This window comes from Aotus nancymaae, unplaced genomic scaffold, assembly GCF_030222135.1.
Source record: "Aotus nancymaae isolate 86718 unplaced genomic scaffold, 86718_ANA_hifiasm-v0.15.2.pri h1tg000103l, whole genome shotgun sequence".
Classification (NCBI taxonomy): domain Eukaryota; kingdom Metazoa; phylum Chordata; class Mammalia; order Primates; family Aotidae; genus Aotus; species Aotus nancymaae.
Window position 1 is genome coordinate 1,518,048 of NW_026988518.1, and position 27,633 is coordinate 1,545,680.

A 27,633-nucleotide genomic window follows, 5' to 3' on the forward strand; every position below is an offset into this window, starting at 1 on the left:
AATAAGTTAGATTAAACCATTACCATTAGTCCTCACTGTCTGCTTCTCTAGGTACAACATGAAATTCTCTGCTTAAGATTTTAACTCAAGCCAAATTGCTTGCTCATTCATGGATATCCCATGATTTCTCTTAACAAAAACATTTGCACATGTCCCTCTGCCTTGTTCTCCATTTCTATCACCTGACAATCTACTTCTAACCCTTTAAATTCCAGTTCAAATAAATCTCCTCTGATTCTGTTCCAAAGGACTAATAGTTGCTTTGGTTCTCAATGAGCCTATCATAATTTTATACTTCTATTAAAGCATTATCCCACTATATTATAGATGCCTGATGACTCAAATGCAAGCAGGCCATATACTCCTTAAAACAGGGACTAGCCTGGCGCAGTGGCTCACATCTGTAATCCCAGCACTTTGGGAGGATGAGGTGGGTGGATTATGAGGTCAGGAGATGGAGACCATCCTGGCTAACATGCCGAAACCCTGTCTCTACGAAAACTACACAGAATTGACCAGGGGTGGTAGTGGATGCCTGTAACCCCAGGTATTCTGGAGGCTGAGGCAGAAAAATTGCTTGAACTCAGGAAGCGGAGGTTGCAGTGAGCTGAGATGGCACCACTGTACTCCAGCCTGGGCGACAGAGTGAGACTCCAGCTCAAAAGAAAAAAAACAAAACAACAACAACAAAAAAAGCAGGGACTGAGTTATTAATGTGTTCAATAAATATTTTCATATCAATGAAAGAATGCATACATGAGTAACCAAAGATCATTCAGTGTTTGATATGCTATGTATTCAAAAATGTGGATTTCATTTTAAAATGTGAATATTTTTACAATTTTACATTTTTACTTTCACACTTAATTTTCAATGACATATAGCTTTTTGCAATAGAAAATTTACAGGCAGTGAGCATTTTTTTGTTCACTATCCATATAAATACAATTAAATTCTCTATATTTAACCATCTTACAAATCATTAGAATTTGCTGACATCTGTTGTATTTCTCTAAATTAAACTATTAAAACTTTAAAAGTTTGTGTCAAATAAAAAGTTTAAAACATAAAATTTAAAAACAATGAGATATTAGTTGCTACCTAATGAACATTTAATCACCTCTGTAATCCTTCCAAACTCCATTCTCCTGAGCATAAGCCTCTTTATGTAAAATAATGACCAGACTGAACTAATTTCTAGAAAAGAAAATTTTCCACTTTCTTTTCTCAATTTGTGTATATGTCAATGCCTGTCATTAAATCTAAATAATATTTATGTTTATAGGCAAAGCTTTGCTAAAATTCTAAACTGTGCTTACATACCACTCAAATCACATCTGTATGCAAATACTTAATTAGCTGCACTGTAATTTGTCTGTTAATATATATATTTCCCAACTAGACTGTGAGCTTAACAGGTACAATCTTAATTACTCTTTGATACTCATTGATAGTTTATAAGGCTTTTAATTGCCAATAGCTTCCAGAGATCTCTTTGAATTGCTATACCAGCTAACTATACATCCAGAATCTACTTAATAGAACTAGAATCACAGAACCTAGTTACAATAATTTACTTCTTCAGATTTTTTTTAAAAAAAGAGACAAATAATAAATACAAGGGCAAACCAAGCAGGTTCAAAACAAATTATTATACTACATTCAGTTGCCACAACAATCTCATCAGGTGTCAATGCATGAAAAAGAAGGCAGAAAAGGGGCAAAGGATATTCAGTTGTAATATTTTTTCTATATCTCTTTTTAAAACCAATCAATTCTTAAAAAAGTACATTTTCCTACACCATTCCAAATGCTATGCTCATTCATTTGTGTTTTTTTTTCAATCATTAAACAAATTTTAATTGAGTACTTATTATGTTTGAACACTGTCTGGATACTAGAAAAAAAACTTTCCCAGCTTATCCTGATGGGCAGTACAGTTTAGTAGAGCACAATTAACAAATAAGCCATCGACTTAGGGACTTTTGGTTTGTCTTTAAGTAGTTCCTCATCTCTAATAACAAGTTGTATTTGGAAATTATCTGCTGACTCAGTTATCTATTTTTATTGCAATTAGAAAATTACAGAAAAATCATCACGTGATTAGAATTAGAAAAAAATCATAAATTCTTATTTATAAACTAAAAAAAAAAAAAGAAGGAGAGAATAGGAAAAAAGGCAGATTTTTCAATTCGTAAATCTCTCTCCCATACTTTGACAGGCTTAATAGAGCATATCTGTTCCCTCCAGAAAAAAATAATTACTAGAAAATGTCCTATTTCCTGAAACATCACTTCTTTGATTCTAAGCTCTGTTCCATGTTGAATACAAACTTCATACAACTACATCCACAATCTTAAACTCGGGCTTACTTTACCACTATCTTCTATGAATGGGAAGTAGAGCTGCTAGTGATTGGTGAAAGCGAAAATGCAGACTGCCTTCAAAATCATTTAGGAATCAGAAATGTCTGCCACATGGCTGGGAATAAGCCACACTTTGAAGCTGACATTCTAACTGAATGCAATGGTTGTAGTTCTAACTGAATGCTGTAGGTACAATGGTGTAGTTGCTATACTACACCAACATGTGAAGATTCATCAGAAACTGAACAACTTTGAAATCACATTTCAGTAATTCTACTTACCCCTTTCTTCCTTATAAATTCTCTGAGATATTTTATCTATCAAATTTATTTTCTGGCTAAATAGTTCAATAAAGTTATTCATTTCCATGAACTCCTCTGGGCGGTTTTTAACTCCTCTCATTGAGGATGCAACAGCTCTGACTGTTTGTCCCATCCTGCTTAGCAATCCAGGACCTTGCTTCTTGTGAGAAGAGAGTTCCTAGAAACAAAAAAATGAAGTATCTCTGGTGAAACAAGTCGCAATACTCCAAGATTCAATACAAAAGGAAACCTAATTAAGAGAATAAAACTAAGATAAAATTGTTTTGTAGGCATCAATCTTTTCAATGTTAGCTTGAAGCAGATTAGTTTTATTCAGGTACAGTGTCTCCTTTAAGTGGCAGCCTCCTCAATAATATTCCCTTTCACAGTACTCATGTAAAGCAGGTGCATAGTCTTTCCTCAGACCATAAATCTTTAAAAGAACAGGGTTTAACAGACAGAATAGTGCTCTGCTCAGTGAGATACTAGAGAAGACAAGGAAAATATGATGTGCCATTTATAACAGGAATTTAATGGAAAATGATTGAGAAAGATTTCTCAGGGCCTAAGTTATACTCGGAAAAAGAGAACTGGGAAACTTCATTAATTCTTTGGGTGTAATAGTAGCTAACATTTATTGAGCGCTTAATACGTTCTGGGCACTATACTGACATTTTTATAGACGTAATTCACCATAAACCTATGAGGTAGGTTTTATTATTTTCCTCATTTTACGGAAGAAAATAGAGGCACCAGGAAGTCAAGTAACTTGCTCAAGATACCAGAGCAATTAAGTGACAGAGCAAGAAGTGGAATCCTGGAAGTCTGATTCCAGAGGCTTCACTATTAAGCACTAACTTGCTTTGTCCCCTTAAAGTCATTGGGATAGTTTGTAAGTAGACACTACCTGACCATAGTGCTTCAACCAAATGAAGTGGGTAAACTGTGACACCACCTTCACTAGCTGGCTGGCTACAGAGAAAATGTTTAATAAAATAGGTAACCAGTTATTTCATACTTAACCTAGGAGGCACAACTGTAGACTTGCAAAATTAATAGAAGAAATGCTACAAAAGAATACACCTTGGGAGGCCGAGGCGGGTGGATCACGAGGTCAAGAGATCGAGACCATCCTGGTCAACATGGTGAAACCCCGTCTCTACTAATACAAAAAATTAGCTGGGCACGGTGGCGCGTGCCTGTAATCCCAGCTACTCAGGAGGCTGAGGCAGGAGAATTGCCTGAACCCAGGAGGCGGAGGTTGCGGTGAGCCGAGATCGCGCCATTGCACTCCAGCCTGGGTATCAAGAGCAAAACTCCGTCTCAAAAAAAAAAAAAAAAAAAAAGAATACACCACACACAATCATATCCCTTCAGAAGCATGGCATAAAAGAACAAATGAAAACAAAAAAGCACAGGGGATCCTGATAACTGTTCTGGCCCTTGTTGAAACACAAGCTTGGGATCAGATAAAATACTACTGACTACCTAAACTACAGATAAAAATATGATCTATTATTTACCCAAATACTAAATAGCACATTCTATCTTCCTCCAGCTTTCCTTTCTTGAATATCTTACAGACAATAATACATACAAAGTAAACTTGTTTATTTCCAATTCAGTGTGATTTTTTTTTGTGTGCAAATAACAGATGCCATCCTTGACCAGGCAACACATCCATCCAAGAGTTCTATGGCCTCATTTGATAAGAGTAAACATTATCAGAGACAGCGCACATCACAACCGGCAAGCTGTTACTGAAACTGTTGACTGTGGAGAATATTTCTAACACTTCTAAGGTTCTTAAGTCAGGCCACATATTCATTTCACATAAGTCACAAAGGGCTTCCATAGAGCAGGACTGTCAAGATTGAAATAAACAACTTTTTAGTTTCTACCGCTGGCAACAACTGAGAGATATAAAATCCAACATTTTTCAGTACTGTTTAATATTGACCCTTTGTCCTATCTGGTATCTTTCTTGTTGAGTTATAGCTTTACAGAATAAAAGAAAAAACAAGTAGAACAGATAAAGTTTCTGTATTAGAAATTAGACACTCCCCCACTTAATTAAAAGAAAAGGAGATTATATTATCTATCTATCCAACCATCCATCCATCCATCTATCCATTCAATAAATACTTTTATCCTAACTTTAAAAGCCCTGACCCGTTATTACTCAAAATAAAGTACACCCTTGAACAGTACAGGTGTGACCTGAGCAGGTCCACACATGTGGACTGTTTTTTTTTTTTTGAGACAGAGTCTCGCTCTGTCGCCAGGCTTGAGTGCCATGGTGCCATCTCAGCTCACTGCAGCCTCCGCCTCCTGGGTTCAAGTGATTCTCCTGCCTCAGCCTCCCGAGCAGCTGGGATTACAGGCACGTGCCACCAACGCCCAGCTAATTTTTGTATTTTAGTAGAGATGGGGTTTCACCATGTTGGCCAGGATGGTCTCAATCTCTTGACCTTGTGATCCGCTCACCTCAGCCTCCCGAAGTGCTGCGATTACAGGCATGGGCCACTGAGCCCAGCCACATGCGGACTTTTTTCAGTAAATATATTGGAAAATTTTTTTGAGATTTGTGACAGTTAAAAAAAACTCACAAACCACGTAGCCCAGAAATACAGAAAAAACTCAGAGAAAGGTATGTCATGAATGCACAAAATATATGTAGATACTAGTCTATCATTTACTACCCTAATATATAAATCTATTATAAAAAGTTAAAATTTATCAAAATGTATGCACATATTTTGACTCACATGCCACCATTTGCAGTTCAGAGAAATGTAAACAAACATAAAGATGCAGTATTAAATCATAACTGTTTAAAATTAACTACAGTGCACACTGTACTATTGTACTATTTTTGCAGCCCTCCTGTTCCTATTTGTGGCTAGCGCAAGTATTGTGAATATCCACTTAAAACACCATGTGATGCTAATCATCTCCGTATGAGCAGTTCATCTCTCCAGTAAATTGGGTATAGCAGTAAAAAGTGATCTCTTGTGGTTCCCATGTACTTTTTTATTGTGTTTAGTGCAATACTATAAACCTGGAATAATACCATGGGACCCATATGAAGCACCACTAGTGATGCTGGAAGTGTTCCCAAGAAGCGGAGAAAAGTCATGGCTTACAAAAAAAGTTGAATTGCTTGATAAGTACCATAGATTGAGGTCTGCCACCATCGTTGCCCTCCATTTCAGACTGACAATTCACCTTGTAAACAGACAACATAAACTTATGGTATCAATGAATACAGTAGAATACTGTAAGTGTATTTTCTTTTCCTTGTGATTTTCTTAAATAATATTTTCTTTACTCTAGGTTACTTTATGCAAAAATACAGTATATAACATACAAAAGATATAAATATGTGTTAACCAACTGCTTATGTTATAGTTAAGGCTTCCAACCAACAGCAGGCTACTAGTAGTTCAGTTTCTGCGGACTGAAAAGTTATATTTGGATTTTCAACTTCATAAAGCGTTGGCTCCCCTAACCCCCATGTTGTTCAAGGGTCAGCAATAGTGTCAATGAAAGAAATATATTTATATCTGTTCAGCATTTGCTATTTATGCAAGAAGCACCCTGACATTAAAACAAACTTTACCAACAAAATTAATGTGTGTGCGCGCGCGTGCGCACATGCGCGCATATATATAGGAAAAAGATACAAGACTTCTGTAATGCTTATATGTAACTTGACACTGGGTTATATCTGAAGGATAACTCTCCAGTGTTTCTGAAAAATTCCATCTCAATTCAAGTACGCCACTGCCTGATTTGTAAAGGCAGACAAGAGGAAGAATACAAAGATACAGACACCCAAAGACTGTATAAATAAAAATTAGTTACCCAAGCTTGTGCAGTGAGAAAAATTTTGAAGTCTTCATTAAATGTTAAAGTTGGATGATCAGCAATTCGGTTCAAAAATTTATGTAAAGCTTTCCTGCGCGTCTCAATGAAGTCATCATTAAAGCGTTCCACCATTCCTTTTACCATAAACTTTTCTGGCAATGGCTAAGGCAAAAAGAAAATAAAAAAGGTATCTGAGTATTATGTGCCACAGGTTTATAAGGAATTCTATGTTTTCCCCTTTTGGAAGACTAGTTGAACATCTAACCATTTCTTATAAAAATAATTTTTAAAAAATTCACAATGTTAGAACCAAAACTGAGAAATCATAACACATTATGAAGATTTTTTTAAAATGTGTACATAGATTAAAGCATTTAGAAATAATGTTCCTAAGATAAATGAATTACAGTGAACTTAAGGTCTGAAATTAGGTTTTAGGCATTCTAAAAGACTCACTAGAAAACTGGTAGCTATTCTATGAAAAAAAATTTGCAAACTTACAGGAATAATCACAGTGGGGTGTGCTTCTTCCAGTTTTCCCTTCAACCAAAGGAAATCTTGATACCGTCTCCTAACTTCAAATTCACTGGAGTCAAATTCCCCACGAGATGTCTGAAGAAAGCAGGAGAAAATAACAGCACATGCAATAGAAGACAGAAGATATTTGCCTAATGTTATTTTAGACATTGTGAAATAAATGGGTCTCTAAGAAAAATTAACAAATCCTAATTATTCAGTGTTTGTCAGCCTGTAATTTTTTTTGTCATCTATTCATGTAGCAGATGAAACAAAGCAAACTTTCCAGTGTTTCCAGAAAGAAAGCAAATATCATACTTAAATTTAAAATCCAAACTGAAAAATCTGTCTTACAACAACCATCTGCCTTCCACAAGATTTTAACTACTATTATCTTTGGCATGACTTTCTTGCTAACAAGAAAGTGTGTTCTGAATTTAGGTTTCAAATATATTTCTTTTCTCGAGATGATTAGAATTCAGAATTTGAGGAAAGTCCTATTTTTGCAATTTGGAAAATAACCTGAATGTAACTGAGAAAAATGTTTTCTTGGAATTTGCTCAAATGAATTGCTGTGCTAGGATTTGCTTTTGGTATACGAAAGTTCTAACATTTTACAAAGTGATTTTACCACTGTTTTAAAAGATGTAATTAATAGACATTTGATGTGAAAAGAAAATCTTCCTGTCATTTCTCAAGGAATTTTATTTTGAGTTATATGCCTAAACTTCTAAAAATTAAGCAAATACATTAAAATATCAGTTCTCAACAAACCAAAAATCCATGCCAACACATATGACAAGAAGAACATAGGTACAGTATCAACCTCATTTCTACTGCCTGAGTCCCAAGTAAAAGACAAAAATATGAATTCATCTAATGCATACTCACCTCTCATAAGAAAATAGTCACTCACACCAATATCTTATTTAACTGAATTTTTGCATACTAAAAATTAAATGCAGAATGTTTAGGTTGAGATTTTCCTGCAGAAGTAAAGATGGAATAACACATTGCAAATATATTTCACACTCACCAGAAATATCAATCACCCACACAGATGGACACAATTGTAAAATTAAATAGTCCAAGTCATAAGATGCAATCTTCATTGTTATAAAATAAGGTCTATGAAAGCTATACTTTCCAAAGTTCATTCTCTTAAAATGAATGTTCAGAATATCATATAATGTCTCTTTGTACAACATTCCCTTTATAATGGGAAAAAGTGGGGCAAATGAAATGCAGAAGTCTAAGAAAACTAAATGGTCACAAAACACTACAAAATCTTAGCCATTATGCAAAATGGTACAAGATACAGAAACGGTAAAAACAGGAAAACTAAATCTAGTACCAGCACAGTTTAACAATATAGACTGGTTGGTGTATGTATGTCCATATGCAAATAGACACATGCATGTACACATACATATGCACCCAAAACATGGTTTACAGCAACTCATTAAAAAGTATTACTGAGCACCTCCTTGTGCCGGGTACATATGTACAGGTCCACTACCAATTTCTCAGAATATAAATTGGCATAATGAACAATAAAGCACTCAAAAAGAAAAAACCCGGCAGTTAAAATAAGATTGAGCTATACATGTCCTCAAGAATATCCAACATTTTAAGTAAACACAAAACAATCTGGTATAAATTCCAGCAAGAAGATATAAAATCAAGTCAAATAATTGTTCAGTCTATCCTTATTACTCTGTCATTGACTAAAAAGAATTCTCTAATGTACTGCAACAGAAGAAGACAGAGGATACGTGCAAGCATGCAGGAGAATGTGTTACTTCTTCCTACTTGTAAGATTTCATTCTTCTCCTGAAGGGTTATAAGAGATATTTATGTAAGAATATGATAAGGAAAACAGTCATTATCAGCTGGGTTTGGAACAAGACTAATTTCCCTAGAGCAAGGATTAGAATCATTGTCTACTCTAAAGTGAACGAATTTGGTCATTATAAGATGCCAGTACGCAGTGGCTCACTCCTGTAATCCCAGCACTTTGGGAGGTCGAGACAGGCAGATCATGAGGTCAGGAGCTCGAAACCAGCCTGACCAACATGGTGAAACCCTGTCTCTACAAAAATACAAAAAATTAGCCGGGTGTGGTGGTGTGCGCCTGTAATCCAGGAGGCTGAGGCAAGAGAATTTCTTGAACCGGGGAGGTGGAGGTTGCTGTGAACTGAGATAGCACCACTGCACTCCAGCCTGGGCATCAGAGCAAGGCTCCATCTCAAAAAAAAGGAAAAAAAAAGATGCACAAAAGCTTCCTAACTGTAGGAATAACTGGGTTTGATGACGTATCTCCAACTTAGAAATATATTTTATAAAGTGCATTTGGAGTACAAATAATGCTTCTAACATAAAATACAGTTTTCCATAGAAGCAATATTGTAAATGGTGGCCAATTTTTCACGTCTGACCATAAAAGCTTGGGGACTTAAAGTTTAGTAATAATGAACTCGTGTGAACTATATGCCAAAATGCATTCATTGCAAAAATAACAATCTTCAGTCAAATATGAACAGTTATTCTATACTCTGAGAATTTAAAAAACTTTTTTTGAGGGCAAATGAATTTTAATAGTCAGTTCAGCCAATCAAGAACAGGGCTTAACCCCTAACTATATAATGACAGGCATTTATAGGTTTGTTTTCACAAAGAGGAAGTAGAAGGAAAGTCTCTTGTTCAATCTCTTAGTTCTTACTCCTATACATACTAAGAGAACATGCATCTCTAGATCTCCAAAAGAGAAAATACATCTTTAGAACAGTCACTTCCAATACTCTAACCTAGACAATAAAGGGTAATTTCCCATAAAAAGAACAGACACCAGGAATGTGGTCTTCCTGATACAATCATTTACAGCTGGATCATTCTTAAGTATTCCTAAATAAGTGACTGTCAGTGTACATATGTGTATATTCATTTACCCTTATAACCCTTAGTATCCATGAACATAAATATTTACAAAACTAAGATTTTACCAGGGAAGCCATCTTTCAACCTCCAAATTAGATGGTGTATCTCATGCTCATAGTATCCAGTATTTTTCCTTTAAAACATTTATAACTATAAAGAAATAACTTAGTATATGATATGGTTTGGCTGTGTCCCCACCCCAATCTCACGTTGAATTGTAATAATCCCCATGTGTCAAGGGTGGGTCCAGGTGATGAAGATAACTGAATCACAGGGGCAGTTCCCCCATACTGTTCAAATGGTAGTGAAGAAGTCTCATGAGATCTGATGGTTTTACAAGTGTGAGTTCCCCTGCACAAGTGCTGTCTTGCCTGCTGCCATGTAAGATGTGACTTGCTAGGCCGGGCGCGGTGGCTCACGCCTGTAATCCCAGCACTTTGGGAGGCCAAGGCGGGTGGATCACGAGGTCAAGAGATCGAGACCATCCTGGTCAACATGGTGAAACCCCGTCTCTACTAAAAATACAAAAAATTAGCTGGGCATGGTGGCGCATGCCTGTAATCCCAGCTACTCAGGAGGCTGAGGCAAGAGAACTGCCTGAACCCAGGAGGCGTAGGTTGCGGTGAGCTGAGATCGCGCCATTGCACTCCAGCCTGGGTAACAGGAGCGAAACTCCGTCTCAAAAAAAAAAAAAAAAAAAGTTCTATTCAAATATATTAAAATATTCTTAGGTTCTTTACATGTATCCCAGAACCTAAAATGCAATTTTATATATACATATATAAATATATATATAAAATAAATAAAAAAAATACGTTGTAAATATGGAAAACTCAGAAGAACTGTACGCCTGTGATCAGAATGAAATTCATAAGGTTTTAAAAAGAGTATCTTTCTGAGAGACCCAAGTGATGGGAAAATAATTCAGTTTTGCAACTGATTTGCTATGATGGATAATGACAATAGATAATTATAGCAGTAGTAATAGGAGAAACCTGGCTCTATTCCTAGCAGTATGCCTGTATTAACATATTCAATTTCCATAAAGACTTTATGAGGTTAGCACTGTTATCCTATTTACAAATGAGGAAACTAATATAGAGAGGTTAATTACCTTGTCCAAGACACATAGCAAGGAAGGGGAGAAATCAAGATTCAACTCCATGTTGTCTTGCTCTACCACATCTTGATATAGTTAAGATAATTCCTTCACTCATTTATCAACAAAATAAATTGTTTACTTATTATGTCCTAAGTATTGTGTTTGGAAGTATGGATAACTTAAAATATAGTTATCTTCCTTGAGAAACTCACAAACTCACTGAGCATAAATACAAATAAACATAGTTATCTATTCAAATACAGGGAGATGGCAATTACTGAACACTTACCATGTGTTAGGCACCTTACTAAGTGGGGTTTGCATTGATTATTTATTCGACTGCAACCCTACAGAAGTGGGTTCTATTATCTCAGTTTCATAGATTTAAAAAAAAAAACAGCTTAGTTGGATTAAATATATGCTTTTGATGTTTTGCTGTGTTGACTCTAATGTTTTACATTCCTTAAGAGTTCAACAGAACAGTATGAGAAAACAGAGGAAGAATGACTATTTCAGCCAACGGACAGTAACAACTAGAGAAGTCTTCACAGGCATCTAACATTCCGAGTTGCACACTGAAAACTAAACATGATTTCTTTTGTCTAAGAAGGGGATGGACACAGCAAACAGAAGGAAAAGTATATGCAAAGTTATGAGAGCAAGAGATCACCTAAATATTCTGAAAACGGAAGCAGCTCTACATGAGTAGAGAGCAAGGGTACTAAATGTGAGGTGTAAGAAGTAAGTCTTCAGGGTAAGTTGGCACCAGACTGAGAAGCCTCTTTATATGTCATACAAGAAAGTCTGCACTTTGTTCTGCCTGAAATCAGGGGCCAAGAAAGGATTTTAAGAATTCGAGTGAAGAAATCAGATACATATATTTTCAGGAAATACAACCAATAGTAGTGTGGCAGTTTTATTCTAAGAAGCAATTATAGGAACATAGTTCAGAACTTTTTTAGCTAAAAAAAAAGAGACGTACTTTTACATTTATGAAGTGTAAATGTCTAAGGTGAAGCTTTATAAACAAAATATTATAGAGAGAATTCTTTAAAAATGCTATTAAATAAAGGACTTAAAATGCAGATTATACTAGATGGTTGCTTAATTGCGTCTGAGGTAAACTGTCTTTGCAGCAGTTTGCCCTAAGATTAAAGAGATCTGTGTTCTAACATCTACTTTGCCCTTGAATTATTGCACACATAACAATATCTCATATATGAGACAAAGTGGCCACCTGCCCCACTGTGGAAAACAAATGGTATTATATTTTATAATCTTCCAAAGAAATCCTAAAACAAAATACTGTGTCCTATTTAACTATTTTCTTTTTTTATTAACAACTTGAGGCCCATCTTTTCCAAAGGTATTTCTTAATAATTTTTTAAAATTGAAAACCTAGATGTTCTTATTCTAAGAAGTACAGCTGCTGTAAAATGAGTGACTATTTCTCAAGTCAATTTGAATTTCACAGAACAAGCGAAGGGCAGATAAGATGCAATGTCCCAGCCAAAAGGTTTGAAAAACTAAAAGTCAATTTAGCTAAGATCCTGGAATGTTGAGAATTACAATGAAGAGGTACTTACTTCCAAAACTTCAAAAAACGCAGTTATATTCAAGAAAACATTCATCCAACATTTACCTTAGTAATAATCCTATATGTAATAAAAGTTTCTATTGTAGTGACGTGACTTTCAGGTTCATCAACTGTGATGAAGAGATCCTTTAAATCTGGTTCATCCTCAAACTTGATTTGGTTTATCATTGATAAAGGGGATGTTGGCATCATAGGGCTGAAGGAGTTCATATCCATCAATGAGGCATCCTAAGAAATAAAACATTCAAAAATGAATATTGATAGAAAAATTAAACTTCTAATTATAGATGCTATCAATATTAATGAAATATATCAAGAACAAAAAGGATTATTGGGCTTTTAGTTAAATGTGATATATTGAACATGTATTTTTACCCCAAAAGTTGATAGTAAAGAAAGAAACAAACAAATGAAAAGTATAAACCCTCAAGGATTGCTATGGTTTGAATGTTTCTGTTCTCGCCAAATGTCATGCTGAAACTTAATCCCCAATGCAACAGTATTAAGAGGTGGATCCTTTAGAGGTGATTAAGTCATAAGGGTAGAGCCCTCATGAATGGTACTAGCTGCCTTATAGGAGGGCTGTAGGGAACTAGCTAGTGCCTCTTCTGCCCTTTCACCTTCTACCACGTAGGGACACAGCAAAAAGACACGATCTTGGAAGCTGAGAGCATCCCTCACCAGATGCCAAAACTGCCAGCACCTTAATCTTGTACGTCCTAGCCTCCCGAACAGTGAGAAATCAATTTCCATTATTTATAAATTACCCAGTCTCAGATATTTTGTCATAGTGGCATAAATGGTCTCAGGCAAGGGTAAGAAGAAAAAACTATAGTAAGCAAAATGTTTCAACTACTTTTTGGAAATTGGAGATCTGATCGTCAAGTGGTAACTAAAACAGCAGTGCGGAGAAAACTGAAAATTAGTCTAGAAGAGAACAGTAAACTAGGAAGAAGCAAGGATATTTATGATGTAGAATGCCAGAAAGCCTCAAGAATTGGAGCCACCAAGAACCTGTGGACATAGAGGTTGTGACAGAGCAAAAAACCAAACAATTGTTATTAAGAAGATCTAATACAACAAAAAAGAGTTAGAACCTCAGATTCCCTCACCTACCCTATGCAATGAGGTAACTTTCCCACCCCAATTTGGCAGAACACTGGAAGTTTACTTTCTGAAAGGTCTGAACTCAGGAGCATCCAGTAGGACGGAGGAGAGGTCCTATGAAAATACAGATATCAAGTGAAAGTCCTGCATACCAGACCAAAAGACATGCAACCCTCCGCACCTGGTCCCAAGAATGCTGGCAGGAAGGTACAACTCCCACCCCATCACGGTCCATTTAGGATGCTATTAAAGAAAAATATGATCAACTAGCTAGCTTACAAACAACAGAAATTTATTTCTCACAGTTCTAAACTAGGAAGTCCAAGATCAAGATGCCAGCAGATTCAGCATCTGGTGAGGGCCCGCTTTCTAGTTTACAGAACAGCTTCCTCTCACTATAATCTCACATGGTAAAAAGGGTGAGGGTCTGTCTTGGGTCTTTTATAAGGGCATCAACCCTAATCATGAGAGCTCCACCCTCATAACCTAATCACCTCCCAAAGTCTCCATCTCCTACTATCATCACCTTGACAATGAGCATTTCTATATATCAATTCTGGGTGGATACAAATATTCACACCACAGCACCCACCACAGTTGCAAGCTTCCTCTCTTAGCTGATCTTGGAGAAAAACTGACAGTTGTGGTCCCCTAATGAATTAGCCAGGTCTCTACATAACCACCCTACATTGAAGCCCCTACCATGCCACAGAATGTCTACTCTGCCTTTTATTATTTGGTGCAAAGTCACAAACAAACCAAAACAAAAGATCAGAGGAAGCAGATAGAACAGAACAGAAACACTTTTAAAAACTATGAAATCACCAGAAAGATAATAGAAAATATTAAATCCATGAATGAAACCATGCTGTTTTTAGAAAGAATATTCAGAGAACAGCAACACCACCAACCAAAAAAGAGACTCATGAAAATTAAAATAGGATAGCAATATAAAAACGCAACAGAAGGTTTGAAAACCAGAGCTCAAGAACTGTCCCACTATGTGAACCAAAAGAACAAGAGATGGAAAATGAGAAAAGATTTTTTTTAAATGAAAGGATCCAGGCAGGCAGTGCCCAAATAAAAGGAATTCCAGAAAATGAGACAGAAAAATATCATTGACATAAAGTGTTTCTAGGTTGATAGGGTTTGTCATGTCTCCCCAAAATGAACAGGACACTGGTTGGATAGTTAGTACTCCTACAAGCATCCATCACCATGACATTTCATAATACTAAAGATTTTTTACTTCCTGAAAGATTTAAGAAAGAATGTAAGTAAAATAAAGGAGGAATCTTGAGAATCAGAATGGCATCAGAGTTTTTAAATGGCGATGCTGAAAACTAAATAATAAACTAATGTCTTCAAAATTCTGAGAGAAAAGTATTTTCCACCTAGAATTATACACAGCCAGGCAATTGTCATTCAAATATACAGGCAGAATAAAGCCATTTCAGACATAGAAGACTTCAAAAACTAAGTTCCCACGTACCTATTCTTTGGAAGCTTCTTTACTTCTCTGAAATAAGGGTATATGCCAAGAAAGAAGAAATAGAATCCCAAAACAAGAGATACAACAGAAGATTAAAGGGAATTCCCTGGAAGATAATGTTCCAGGTTGACAGCCTTGCAGCAAACCTAGAGAACAGCCCATATAGACCGGACCAGGAAAATAAATACCCAAGGAGTCAAGGAGATGACAGGGAGAAACAATAAAGGAAGCAAGGGAGGAAGGAAAAAGAGATGGTGGAAAACAGAACAAGAAAGGGGAGTAAGCAAAGGAGGGAAGGAAAAAGAAAAGGAGAGAGAGAAAAACAAGGAAGAAAGGGAATGAAAAAAAGGAAGTCAAAGGAGGGCAAAGGAAAAAAGGAAGGCAAGAAAACTGACAGAATAATGGCATAAATGTGAGAGAAAGCATGCCTATGTTACATCTGTAGATAAACTATAATTGATACAAGAAAGTTAAGGATAGAGAAAGCAAAAGAGAGAAAAGAAGGGATGAGAAAACTTTCCCTTATTGAGAGTAAGCTGGAAACATGTTGCCCCATTATTCCTCTTATATCACCATTATACCACTGGTCTCCTTCAATCTGGAACCATTTCTCATGTTTCATTTTCTATTATGGTATAGACCTCTTTGAAACTATTTTATAGGCTATGTTTCCTTTTCTCAAATACAGACATGTTTTTCTCTCTCCCATCATCTTAATTTATCACCATTTTAAGGTAGATCCAGGTTTAAGAAAACAATTATTTTTATTCACAGCCAAGCCATACAGTGAATTATGATTACATTTTCATTCTCCTACTGTTTTAAAAAATATTTTGTAGTGATAAGGTCTTGCTATGTTGCCCTGGCTGGTCTCAAACTCCTGGCTTCAAACTATCCTCCTGCCTTGGCCTGTGACAAGGTTTGGCTGTGTCCCGACCCAAATGTCATCTTGAATTCTAACTCCCACGATTCCCAAGTGTCATGGGAAGAAACAGCTGGGAGACAATTGAATCATGGGGGTAGGTCTTTCCCGTGCTGTTCTCCTGATAGTGAATAAGTCTCATGAGATCTGATGGTTTTAAAAACGGGAGTTTCCCTGCACAAGTTCTTTTGGCCTGCTGCTGTCCATTAAGATGTGACTTGCTCCTCCTTGCCTTCCACTGTGACTGTGATGCTTCCCCAGCCATGTGGAATTGTAAGTCCATTAAATGATTTTTCCCATACAAATTGCCCAGTCTCAGGTATGTCTTTATCAGCAGTATGAAAACAGACTAATACAGTTAGTTGGTACTGAGAGTGGGGTGCTGCTGAAAAGATACCTTCTGTGGAAGCAATTTTGGAATTGGACAACAGGTAGTGGCTGGAACAGTTTGGAGGGCTCAGATGAAGACAGGAAAATGTGGGAAAATTAGGAACTTCCTAGAGACTTGTTCAATGACTTTGACTAAACTGCTGATAATTATATGGACAATGAAATCCAGGCTGAGGTGATCACAGATGGAGATGAGGAACTTGTTGGGAACTAGAGCAAAGGTGACTCTTGTTATGTTTTAGCAAAGAGACTGGAGGCATTTTGTTCCTGCCCTAGAGATTTTTGGAACTTTAAACTTGAGAGACATGATTTAGGGTATCTGGTGGGAAATTTCTAAGCAGCAAAGCCTTCAAGAGGTGACTTGGGTGCTGTTAAAGGCATTCAGTTTTACAAGAGAACCAGAGCATGAAAGTTCAGAAAATTTGCAGGCTGACAATGCAATAGCAAAGAAAATTTCCTTTTGTGAGGAAAAATTCAAGCTGGCTGCAGAAATTTCCATCAGTAATAAGGAACCAAATGTTAATCTCCAAGACAATGGGGAAAATCTCTCCAGAGCATGTTAGAGGTCTTCATGGCCTTCCTTTCCAGAGGCCTAGGAGGAAAAAGTGGTTTCATGGGCCAGGCCTAGGGTCCCCATACTGCGTCCTGCATCCCAGCCATTGCAGCTGTTTTGGCTATGGCTGAAAGGAGCCAACATATAGCTCAGGTCATGGCTTCAGAGGGTGCAAGCCTCAAGCCTTGGCAGCTTCCACGTGGTGTTGAGCCTGACAAGGCACAGAAGTCAAGAACTGGGGTTTGGGAACCTCCACCTACATTTAAGAGGATGTATGGAAATGTGTGTATATCCAGGCAGAAGTTTGCTGGGGGACAGAGCTGTTATGGAGAACCTCTGTTAGGGTGGTGCAGAAGGGAAATGTGGGGTTGGAGCCTCGACACAGTCTCTACTGGACCACCACCTAGTGTAGCTGTGAGAAGAAGGCTGCTGCCCTCCAGACCCCAGAATGGTAGATCCACTGACAGCCTGCACTGTGCACCTAGAAAAACCACAGACACTCAATATCAGCCTGTGACAGCAGACAGGTGGCAGGCTATACCCTGCAAAGTCACAGGGAAAGAGCTGCCCAAGAATATGGGAACCCACTTCTTACATCGGCGTGACCTGTATGTGAGACATGGAGTCAAAAGAAATCATTTTGGAGTTTTAAGATTTGACTGCCTCATTAGATTTCAGACTTGCATGGGGCCTACAGCCCCTTTGTTTTGGCCAATTTCTCCCATTTGGAATGGCTCTGTTTACCCAATGCCTGTACCCCCATTGTATCTAGGAAGTAACTAACCTTTTGATTTTTAGAGGCTCATAAGTGGAAGGAACTTGCCTTGTCTCAGATGAGACTTCAGACTGTGGACTTCTGAGTTAATAGTGAAATGAGTTGAGACTTTGGGGGACTGTTTGGAGGGCATGATTGTTTTTGAAATGTGAGGATGTGAGATTTAGGAGGGGCCGGGGTGGAATGATATGGTTTGGCTGTGTCCCCACCCAAATCTCATCTTGAATTGTAACCCCCACAATTCCCACATGTTGTAGCCTCCCACAACACCTGGTGGGAGGTAACTGAATCATGGGGGCAGGTCTTCCGGTGATGTTTTCATGATAGAGAATAAGTTTCACGAGATCTGATGGTTTTCAAAATGGGAGTTTCTCTGCACTCTTTTGGCCCGCTGCCATCCATGTAAGACGTGACCTGCTCCTCCTTGTCTTCCACCATGATTGTGAGGCTTCTTCAGCCACATGGAACTGTAAGTCCATTAAACTCTTTTTCCTGTCTAAATTGCCCAGTCTCGGGTATGTCTTTATCAGCAACGCGAAAATGGATTAATATATCCTGCCAGAGTGCTGGGATTGCAGGTGTGAGCCACTGTGCCAGCCCAGTTTTTGTTTTCCTGAGTGTTCATTATTCATTTATTAATTCCCGCTCACTCGCTCCAAACTGTATCAGTGTATATATGTATATTGCTATTTTTGTCAATTTTGATATCAATAGGTTTTCCACTAAAAACACTAAAGAATATACTACTTTGTTTAATTATATGACTATAATTAACTAATTATATGACTATAGACTCAAATTAATTATATGACTGTAGACTCACAGATTCCTATTTAATCAGTGGGTATAATTCATTGACATCATAATTTATTTTGATGCTTAAACAGTCCCAAGTTTGACAAGTGAGAGTCCCTTAAAGCTGCACCTGTATGCTTTTGATACGTCTTCATTATTCTTTGAGCACTTTACTTTTTAGAACAAGATTTTTCAAGTTTATAATATTTTGTTTTTTCCCTGTGCAAGCTCTGGAATCAAGCATTTATCCAAGGAGCTCTGATTACTCTTAGAGAAGACTGTTATTTACAAATCAAGATAATAGTGCTAGGAAATAAATGTATGAGATATACACATACATATATTCACTAATATGGTTTGGATGTTTGTCCTCTCCAAATCTCATGTTGAAATGTGACCCCCAAGAGTTGGCAGTGGGGCCTAGTGGGAGGTGTTTGGATCAGTGGGGCGAATCCCTCATAAATGGCTTGGAGCCATCCTCACAGTAATGAGTAAGTTCTCAGTCTATGAGTTCACGCAGTATCTGGTATATAAAAGAGCCTGGATCTTTCTCTTTCTCTTGCTCTCTCTCTGGCCATATGATATGCTGGCTCTCCTTCACCTTTCATTACAACTGTAAGCTGCCTAAAGCCCTCACCAGAGGTAGATGGCAGCACCATGCTTCCTATACCACATGCAGAACCGTAAGCCAAAATGAACCTCTTTTCTATATAAACGAATTATATAAACCTCTTTTCTATATAAATTCCCAGCCTCAGGTATTTCTTTATAGCAATGCAAGAACAGACTAACACACACACATGCACAAACAGACTCCTACAGCTCTAGATCTATGGCTAGATATAGATATAAAATACCAAGAGTTCACAAAACTGAATTATATACCTCTATTTCTAATTTGACATGACATGGCTTGTCTAGCGTTTCCCTTTTCCATATTTATAACTCTTTTCACCAGCAGTGAGGAGCCAGGAGCCTGGTTCCCATTATCCCAAATATGTTTACTTATTGGCTCAGTTCCCCTGTATGTAACCAATCTCCCAACCACACTGCTGGCTCCTCTGCTCTGACCACACAGGCCAAGGCAGCCTCATTCTCAACCCCAACCATGCAGGATGCCTCCTCAGCTTCAATTTCATTTGGCAACACTGGTGATTTGTTCAGTCACCTTCAACAGTTTTGTCTAAATAAAAGAAGGAAAAAGATGGGAAAGGAAGGAAAAGGAAGGGCTACAAGTGATTCTTTATAAATAAAACTTGAAACATAAGGATAATTACAGTAAACTTTAAATTCAAATAATGGTTTCTTCACATGCAAAGATAAAAGGAACACTATCAATAGAATATTTGAGTTATTTCTGCAGCGGTAGTAAGAACTTGTTTTCCAACTCTATACTTTTTCTTTTAGATACATTTGTTCCCCTAAAGTAGTAATAGAAATGTTGGAATCAAAAGTTTCATTTGTTATTATGTAAAAGACTATAAAGTTAACCAATGTATTTGAATATTACATCTGCAATAAAGCCCATTTTAGCTTAGCAACAAAGTTGGCCAGTACTGAGTTAAAAAAAAAAAAATCATTATAAAGGTGGCCAAAAATGGCTTCTAGTCCTATCTCTGCCATTGACTAAGCAGGCACTGAACCACTAAGTCAGCTTTTCTATGTTGAATTGCAAAGTTGGACATGATGATTTCCAAAATATCTCAGATCCAAATGCATTAATATACTACAATGTAATAAATTCTGATGTTTTAAGAAAATATACTTTTTTTGTGAAACTATGAATGGGAAAAAAAGATAAAATCATAATATGGACTTGTTTTCCTCTCAAACCAAATCAATAAAAATGCTTTCAGAGCATCAATAATACTCAGAACACTGCTCTAAAGGCTCTTCTCACAAAAAGTTTAGTTCTGTGAACTATAATGTAACATTTAGGTCATCTTTCAATGTAATAATAGAAGAGATATTATCATAGGACGTGTTAACTGAAGAAAGAATAGTCATTAAGATTATGAAAGTTCAGCCTATTATCACAAAAAGATTTGTGATCAGTTAGGCATAATTTAGACCAAGGAGTAGAGGACAAATTTCAGTTAGATTAATCAGACACACAAAAATAAAGAAGCAATAAATGCCTTGTAAAAAAATTTAGTGAAATAGTTCAGGTGCAGTGGCTCATGTCTATAATCCCAGCACTTTGGGAGGCCAAGGTGAGCAGATCACCTGAGGTTGGGAGTTCAAGACCAGCTGGGCCGACATGGTGAAATCCCGTCCCTGATTTATAAAAATACAAATATTAGCTGGGTGTAGTGGCAGGCACCTGTAATCCCAACCACTCAGGAGGCTAAGGCAGGATAATTGCTTGAACCCAGGAGGTGGAGGTTGCAGTGAGCCGAGATCACACCATTGCACTCCAGCCTGGGTGACAGTGAGACTCCGTCTCAAAAAAAAAAAAAAATTTAGTGAAATAAATCATTTTATATCTTTATAATAGGATATGATTCTATTCATATTATCAAATACAATATAGTGATTTAAAGATGATTTAGAAGAACATACAATAACTTGGAAAAAGTTTTACAGTACGTTATTCAGAAAAAATGGCAAATTATCAAATTTGTGTAAAACCAAACACCAATGTGTGTGTGTATGTGTATGACGGGGGGATGGGCAGGGAGGGAAACAGGGAATTTAGCAGCTATTAAAAAAAAAGTTAACAGGAATTATTCCAGATGTTGTGATTGCTGTTTAGTTTAATATTTTTCTATGTGATTTTCTATATTTTACAAATATTCCAAAACATGTTATATTTTGTAATGAGAAAAAATGCTAAAATAGTTAGAGTCAACATTGCACACGATGTGCTCAGAGACAGTAAGAGCCACAGGGATAAAAGAGTTGTCTAGGGCCATTCTGGCAGAATACCTTGGATTATATTTGATTTCCTTCTTAACAAGGTTGCATAGTAAATAATAAATTATGGATGCTAACACAATGAAATACTAAGCAGCCATTAAAACCAGAATTTAGAGCTTCCAAATAAATGTGTAATCAGCATGTACAAAAATCTCTCTCAAAAACCATTTCGTATAAATAGCAACTCTGTGAGCTGACAAATTTTAATGTGGTGGGCAAACGCACTTTGTATTTTACTGACATTACGTACAAATGTGCTTTGACATTCTTTTTGCTCACCCTCCCAACTCACCACAGCCTACTTCTTTTACCTACTACATAATTTAACATTCTATTTCTTCTGCTTGAAATGCACCCTTTTGTAGAGTGGGAAAGATCTGCATGAATTTACAAAGGCTCACAATTCCAACGAGTATAGTGTGGTGTCATAAAAATATGCTTCGATATCTAGCAAAGGAAGAAAATTACAGGCTGAAATTTAGCAACATCCAAGATTTCAGTGGATTTAAATTACTATGAATCACTCAAAAGCATTCTTAAAACCTCAATAAAACTGACTATCTAAAATGTTTTATATTCACTTCAAAAAAAGGAAAGAAAATGTACTGACAATACTTAAAAGACTTAACATTTGGACATGAATAACTGAAGAAAATAAGTGTTTGGGAAGATCCGAAGAGACAATTAACCAAAAAGAACTCCATTTAACTTTTTGTGGTTGATGCTTTTCAGGAGAAATGGATTATTAAAATCTGTCCTCGCGGTGGCTCACGCCTGTAATCCCAGCACTTTGGGAGGCCGAGGCAGGTGGATCACGAGGTCAAGAGATCGAGACCATCCTGGTCAACATGGTGAAACCCCGTCTCTACTAAAAATACAAAAAATTAGCTGGGCATGGTGGTGCATGCCTGTAATCCCAGCTACTCAGGAGGCTGAGGCAGGAGAATTGCCTGAACCCAGGAGGCGGAGGTTGTGGTGAGCAGAGATCGCGCCATTGCACTCCAGCCTGGGTAACAAGAGCGAAACTCCGTCTCAAAAAAAAAAAAAAAAAAAAAAATCTGTCCTTTCCAAACAAAGGTCTCACCTCCACAATAATGGATGTGTGTCTCTCAGTATTTGGATATAAGACCATTATCTTAGGGTCATTTAAACAATGAAAATATATCTTTTTATTTTTTCCTTCAAGAGATTACAGCAGAATAAAAATCATCTGTGTGACAAATCTCGATTTCTTAAATAACATGTAATACCCAATCTCCTATAGCTAGTACAGTGAAAATGCACATACACATAAAACCACGAAAATCCTGGTATGGTTTCAGGCTGAGATTTGAGTGTGTTCAACAGAGAAGAAAGCCTGTGTTGCCAGAATTCATGGTCATAAATATCCTTACTCCAAAACAACACATCCACTGTCAGAAAAACCACTTCAATAACTTAACTGAAATAAATGGATTGGAATGGTGTAAGCATGGTAATGGAATGTATTGCAAAACTCTCAAATTAAGTGTAAGTTTTTCTGTTGTTACTTGGGCCTTATCATAAGCATTTGTTTTGGGTTGAATTATATCCCCCACCCAAATTCCTATGTTGGAGCCCAAATCCGCAGAGTGAGAAATTATTTGGTCACAGGGTCCTCACAGATCTGATGAGGTTAAAAGGAGGTCATTAGGATAGGTCCTAATCCAATTATGGCTGGTATCTTTATACAAAGATGGGAAATTCGGACACAGAAACATGGACAGAGGGAAGAGGGTGTGCAGAGACACTGGGAGAAGACGGATCTATAAGCCACATTGAGAAGCCTGGAACAGACCTCTCCCTCATAACCCTCAGAAGGGATGAACTGCTGACCTCCTGATTTCAGACTTCTAGCCTCCAGAACTGTGAGTCAATACAGTTGTTATTTAAGACACCCAGTGTGCGGTACTTTGTTACAGCAACCCTGGCAAACTCACACAACATTTCTGCACTTAAAATGGTACACAATAAAAATTTGAATATGGAAGCAAAGCTAAAAGGAAGAAATCATAATTAAAACATTTCATCCTTGCTCCATTCTTCTTTATTTTTTTTTTTAACAGGTTAGTTGTCAACTCCAGGAATTTCTGAGAATTTTTCCATCCTCCTTTAAGGCAATTAGGTGGTCTCAACACTCTACCACTGAAATAAATAAAATAGCTGAAATTTAAAATAAATGATGGTTTGTCAACATTTGAGTGCTCAGGTGATAAACACCAATAGAAACAGGTTAGAAGGTGAGATGTGACCTCTCTAAGAGGCGTCCTTCCCTAAGGTTCCTCGCTGAAATGCTACTCAGGAATGTCTCATAAATATAACGTGAATTACTCTGATAATACTAAATCACATCCACCATCTGTGCACAAACAGCTATTTTCTTTTTACAAGTCGCAGGGAAAAAAAATCAATGTGAGAAGTGTGATAAATCAGAATACTGGCATGAAAAGGCCATGCAAATAAAATTGCTGATGCACAAGAAACACACACACCCAGACACATCTGGTAAAAAAGCAACTTAAGGTGGAAGGAGTTTGAGAAACCATGTTGTTAAGAAGGACACTCATCTTGATAGGCCTAAATTTAGACTTACCAGCTGTGTTTTGGTTTACAAATCCTTCCAATCTGCCTGCTTATAATAATAATAAAAACGAGAAAGGCTTTCTGTAGAACACTGTTGAAAATGTGACTGGGGGGAAAGCCAGCCGCTGTCTTATTCTATAAAGGGGCATACAACACTCTAATCTTGTTTGACATGATTTTCATCACTACATAGTATATACACCCTTGCATGTAGGTATCACAATTTATTTATCCATTCTTCTATCTCTAGTTTTTCTACTTTCTTTTTTTTGAGACGGAGTTTCACTCTTGTTACCCAGGCTGGAGTGCAATGGCGCGATCTCGGCTCGCCGCAACCTCCGCCTCCTGGGTTCAGGCAATTCTCCTGCCTCAGCCTCCTGAGCAGCTGAGATTATAGGCACGCACCACCATGCCCAGCTAATAGGAAATTTTTGTATTTTTAGTAGAGACGGGGTTTCACCATGTTGACCAGGATGGTCTCAATCTCTTGACCTCGTGATCCACCTGCCTCGGCCTCCCAAAGTGCTGGGATTACAGGTGTGAGCCACCGCACCTGGCCCGTTTTTCTACTTTCTAATGGTGCTGTCTTGAATGTGCTTGTCCTTCTCAAGTTTTATATACTACAGAGCTATAGACCTTAGAAATTTTTCACATAATTTTATTTAACATATTTTCCCTTCTGACAGAAAAAATAAAGAGTGGTATAAGAAAAGAAAAAGTCTCTGTATTTAGGCAGTGATAAAGTTAATCCAAGTTTACACATGTACCAGCTGAGTGAACTTGGTCAAGTCACTTTTCTGAGGTTCAGTTTTCTTATTCTTACTTGCAACTTCTTAGAGAGGTCATAGCTCACCTTAGATCACAGAGGACTAAGAAGAAGATGAATAGAGATAATAAATGTGTGGTACACAATGTCTGCTTGAAGGATTTATATGAATTATCTTATCTAAACCTTACCACAATCCTGCAGAGTATATTTTCCCCCTTCTTAGCCAGATAGAAATACTATTGGTAGGTGCTCTTTCCCCTGTTATTTTCAGATTAAATTATTTGTTCAAACTGCAACTGCTATTAAGTGAAAGAACCAGGATTTAAGCTAATGGCCAATAAGCTCAAATATGACAGGGATCATAATCTTACATCAAAATATGACAGGGGATCCCTGGGACTCATCACTGAATTCACTTTTTTCAGTTTCCCATGAAGTTAAATCGAAATCTAAAGCAAGAATAAATAAATGTATGTGGTCAGTACAGAGCTCTGTAGCATACAAAACCTGAGGAAGTAAAGCGTATTCAAGGCAGCATTGTTGGAAATTAGAAAAATACTAGAAACAGAAAAATGAATAAACAGTGAAATATGCATATGAGTGTGCATACTATACAGCAATGAAAATAACCTAAAACCTCATACAGCAATATGGCCAACATTCATAAACCAAGTATTAGGAGAAAAAAAGCAAGTTATAGGAGAATTTGCACAGGCTGGTATCATTTTTTAAAGTCCTAAAACATTCAAGGTCCCCAAATCAGTAAATCTTTAAAATATATTACTTCAAGATACATACATAAACTTCCATAAAAAAAAAAAAATGATAAACACAAAATTCAGATTGTTAGTTTATTTTTTATAAGAGAAAGATAATCTACGGAGGGGAATACAGGGATGTCAAAATTTTTGAATGTTTTATTTCTTAAGCTGAAGGGTGGAACATGGATGCAAATTTTATCATTTGATTACCAAGAGTCTGCAACAATTTTCTGTAAAGGGCCAGAAGGTAAATATTTGGTTCTTTATAGGCCATCTGGTTTCTGTCACAACTTCTCACTTGGCCACTATATTGTAAAAGCTGTCATAGACAATACATAAACAAATAGGTGTGACTGTGTTCCAATAAAACTTTATTTATAAAAGGTCAATCAGATTTGGCCTACAAGCTGCTTGTTCCTGGTTTACACTATAGATATTATACAGACAGCTATTTATTATAGACAGATATTTTATAAATACATATTGTTTCATATGCATGAAAATATTCCATAATAAAAATCATCTAAAAAGTTTTAAAAAGGTATGTTTGAGTAAGATAAGTATATAGTGTCCATTAATTTTCTTCTCAGTTTTGTTTTGATTTTTGTTTTTTGTTTTAGAGACAGGGTCTCACTCTTTTGCCCAAGCTAGAGTGCAGTGGCGCAATCACAGTTTACTGTAACCTCAAATTCCTGGGTTCAAGAGATCCTCCTTCTTCAGCCTCCCAATTATCTAGAACTATAGGCACAAGCCACCATACCTGACTATTTATTTAAATTATTTGCAGAGACAGGGTCTCATCATGTTGCCCAGGCTTGTCTCAAACTCCTGGTGTCAAGCAGTCCCCCTACCTCAGCCTCCCAAAGTGCTGGGCTTATAGGAGTGAGCCACCACACGCAGCCTCTTTACAGTTTTCTAATGAAACTTAGAAATAAAAATCAAGTCCTCTTGACAAGTGGCAGGTAAGCAGAATTAAGTTCCTTATTTGTAGCATTTTCCTTTCTACTAGGGACTTTTTTTACACTCAGACACATACACTCACAAATCAATGTTTTAATCACCACAATAAAGACTACTCCATGTACAAACAAGAACAAGTAAACAACAACTAAAACACTAAGACTGAAAGGTAGGCAAGGCTCCCCCACTAAGTGCATCCTCCAGCACATTAGTGCAGTTCGCATGTGTGCCTCAGCGATATGTCATATTACTGCATATCACAAATATTTTAAAGCCATGAATACTAAATCTACAAATGATAAAAGGTCAACTGAAATTGCCTAAAACAAGTTTGGGGTACTGGATACACACATAAAACACAGTATCTGCCAACTACCCAATTGTGTTTCAATGATGACTAACTAGAAGCAAAACAAGCCAGGAAAAATAATTACTCTAACTAGAACTTCTGAAGAGGTTTAATGTATGTCCTATAGACAGATGACACTACAGACCCAACTCAGGAATGTAGTCAGAAATGTTTTAAGGAGCACAACCAGCTGATTGTGCCCTTAATAGGCATGGCTAAAATGGATCCTGTCTTATTGTAATCTACAATTATTCTTCTAAACCAAAGTGTTGTCTTTATATTCTCTAGAGAAAGAGCCTAGATATCTAACTCCACCAATAAATTGCCAGAGCATTTCTCAAAAGACAATATATGCTTATACATATATCAGGAAAACCAGTCGATGATTCAAACAGATTCACCAAACATTCTAATTTTCCAAGAATTCTAAATTGCCTGGCAGACATTACATATAAGGACTCACTCAAAAAGGGAATTATGCATATACTATAGCACTTAAGAAACAATACTGTTGAAGGTGATAGCAAAATACTGGTAATTTAAAAACATG

At 36.9% G+C, this 27,633-nt stretch overlaps 1 protein-coding gene across 3 annotated transcripts in view; it reads right to left on the reverse strand.

Moving 5' to 3' along the window:
* SNX7 (sorting nexin 7) overlaps positions 1-27,633 on the reverse strand; it is a 120,431-nt gene that overhangs the window by 81,228 nt on the left and 11,570 nt on the right. For all 3 annotated transcript variants that reach the window (XM_012458468.3, XM_012458469.2, XM_064370228.1), the window contains exons 2-5: positions 12,736-12,918; positions 7,040-7,150; positions 6,536-6,700; positions 2,648-2,846 (exon numbers count right to left, since the gene is read on the reverse strand). In XM_012458468.3, the coding sequence (XP_012313891.2) occupies positions 2,648-2,846; positions 6,536-6,700; positions 7,040-7,150; positions 12,736-12,918 (658 nt within the window). The remainder of the gene's footprint in view (positions 1-2,647; positions 2,847-6,535; positions 6,701-7,039; positions 7,151-12,735; positions 12,919-27,633) is intronic.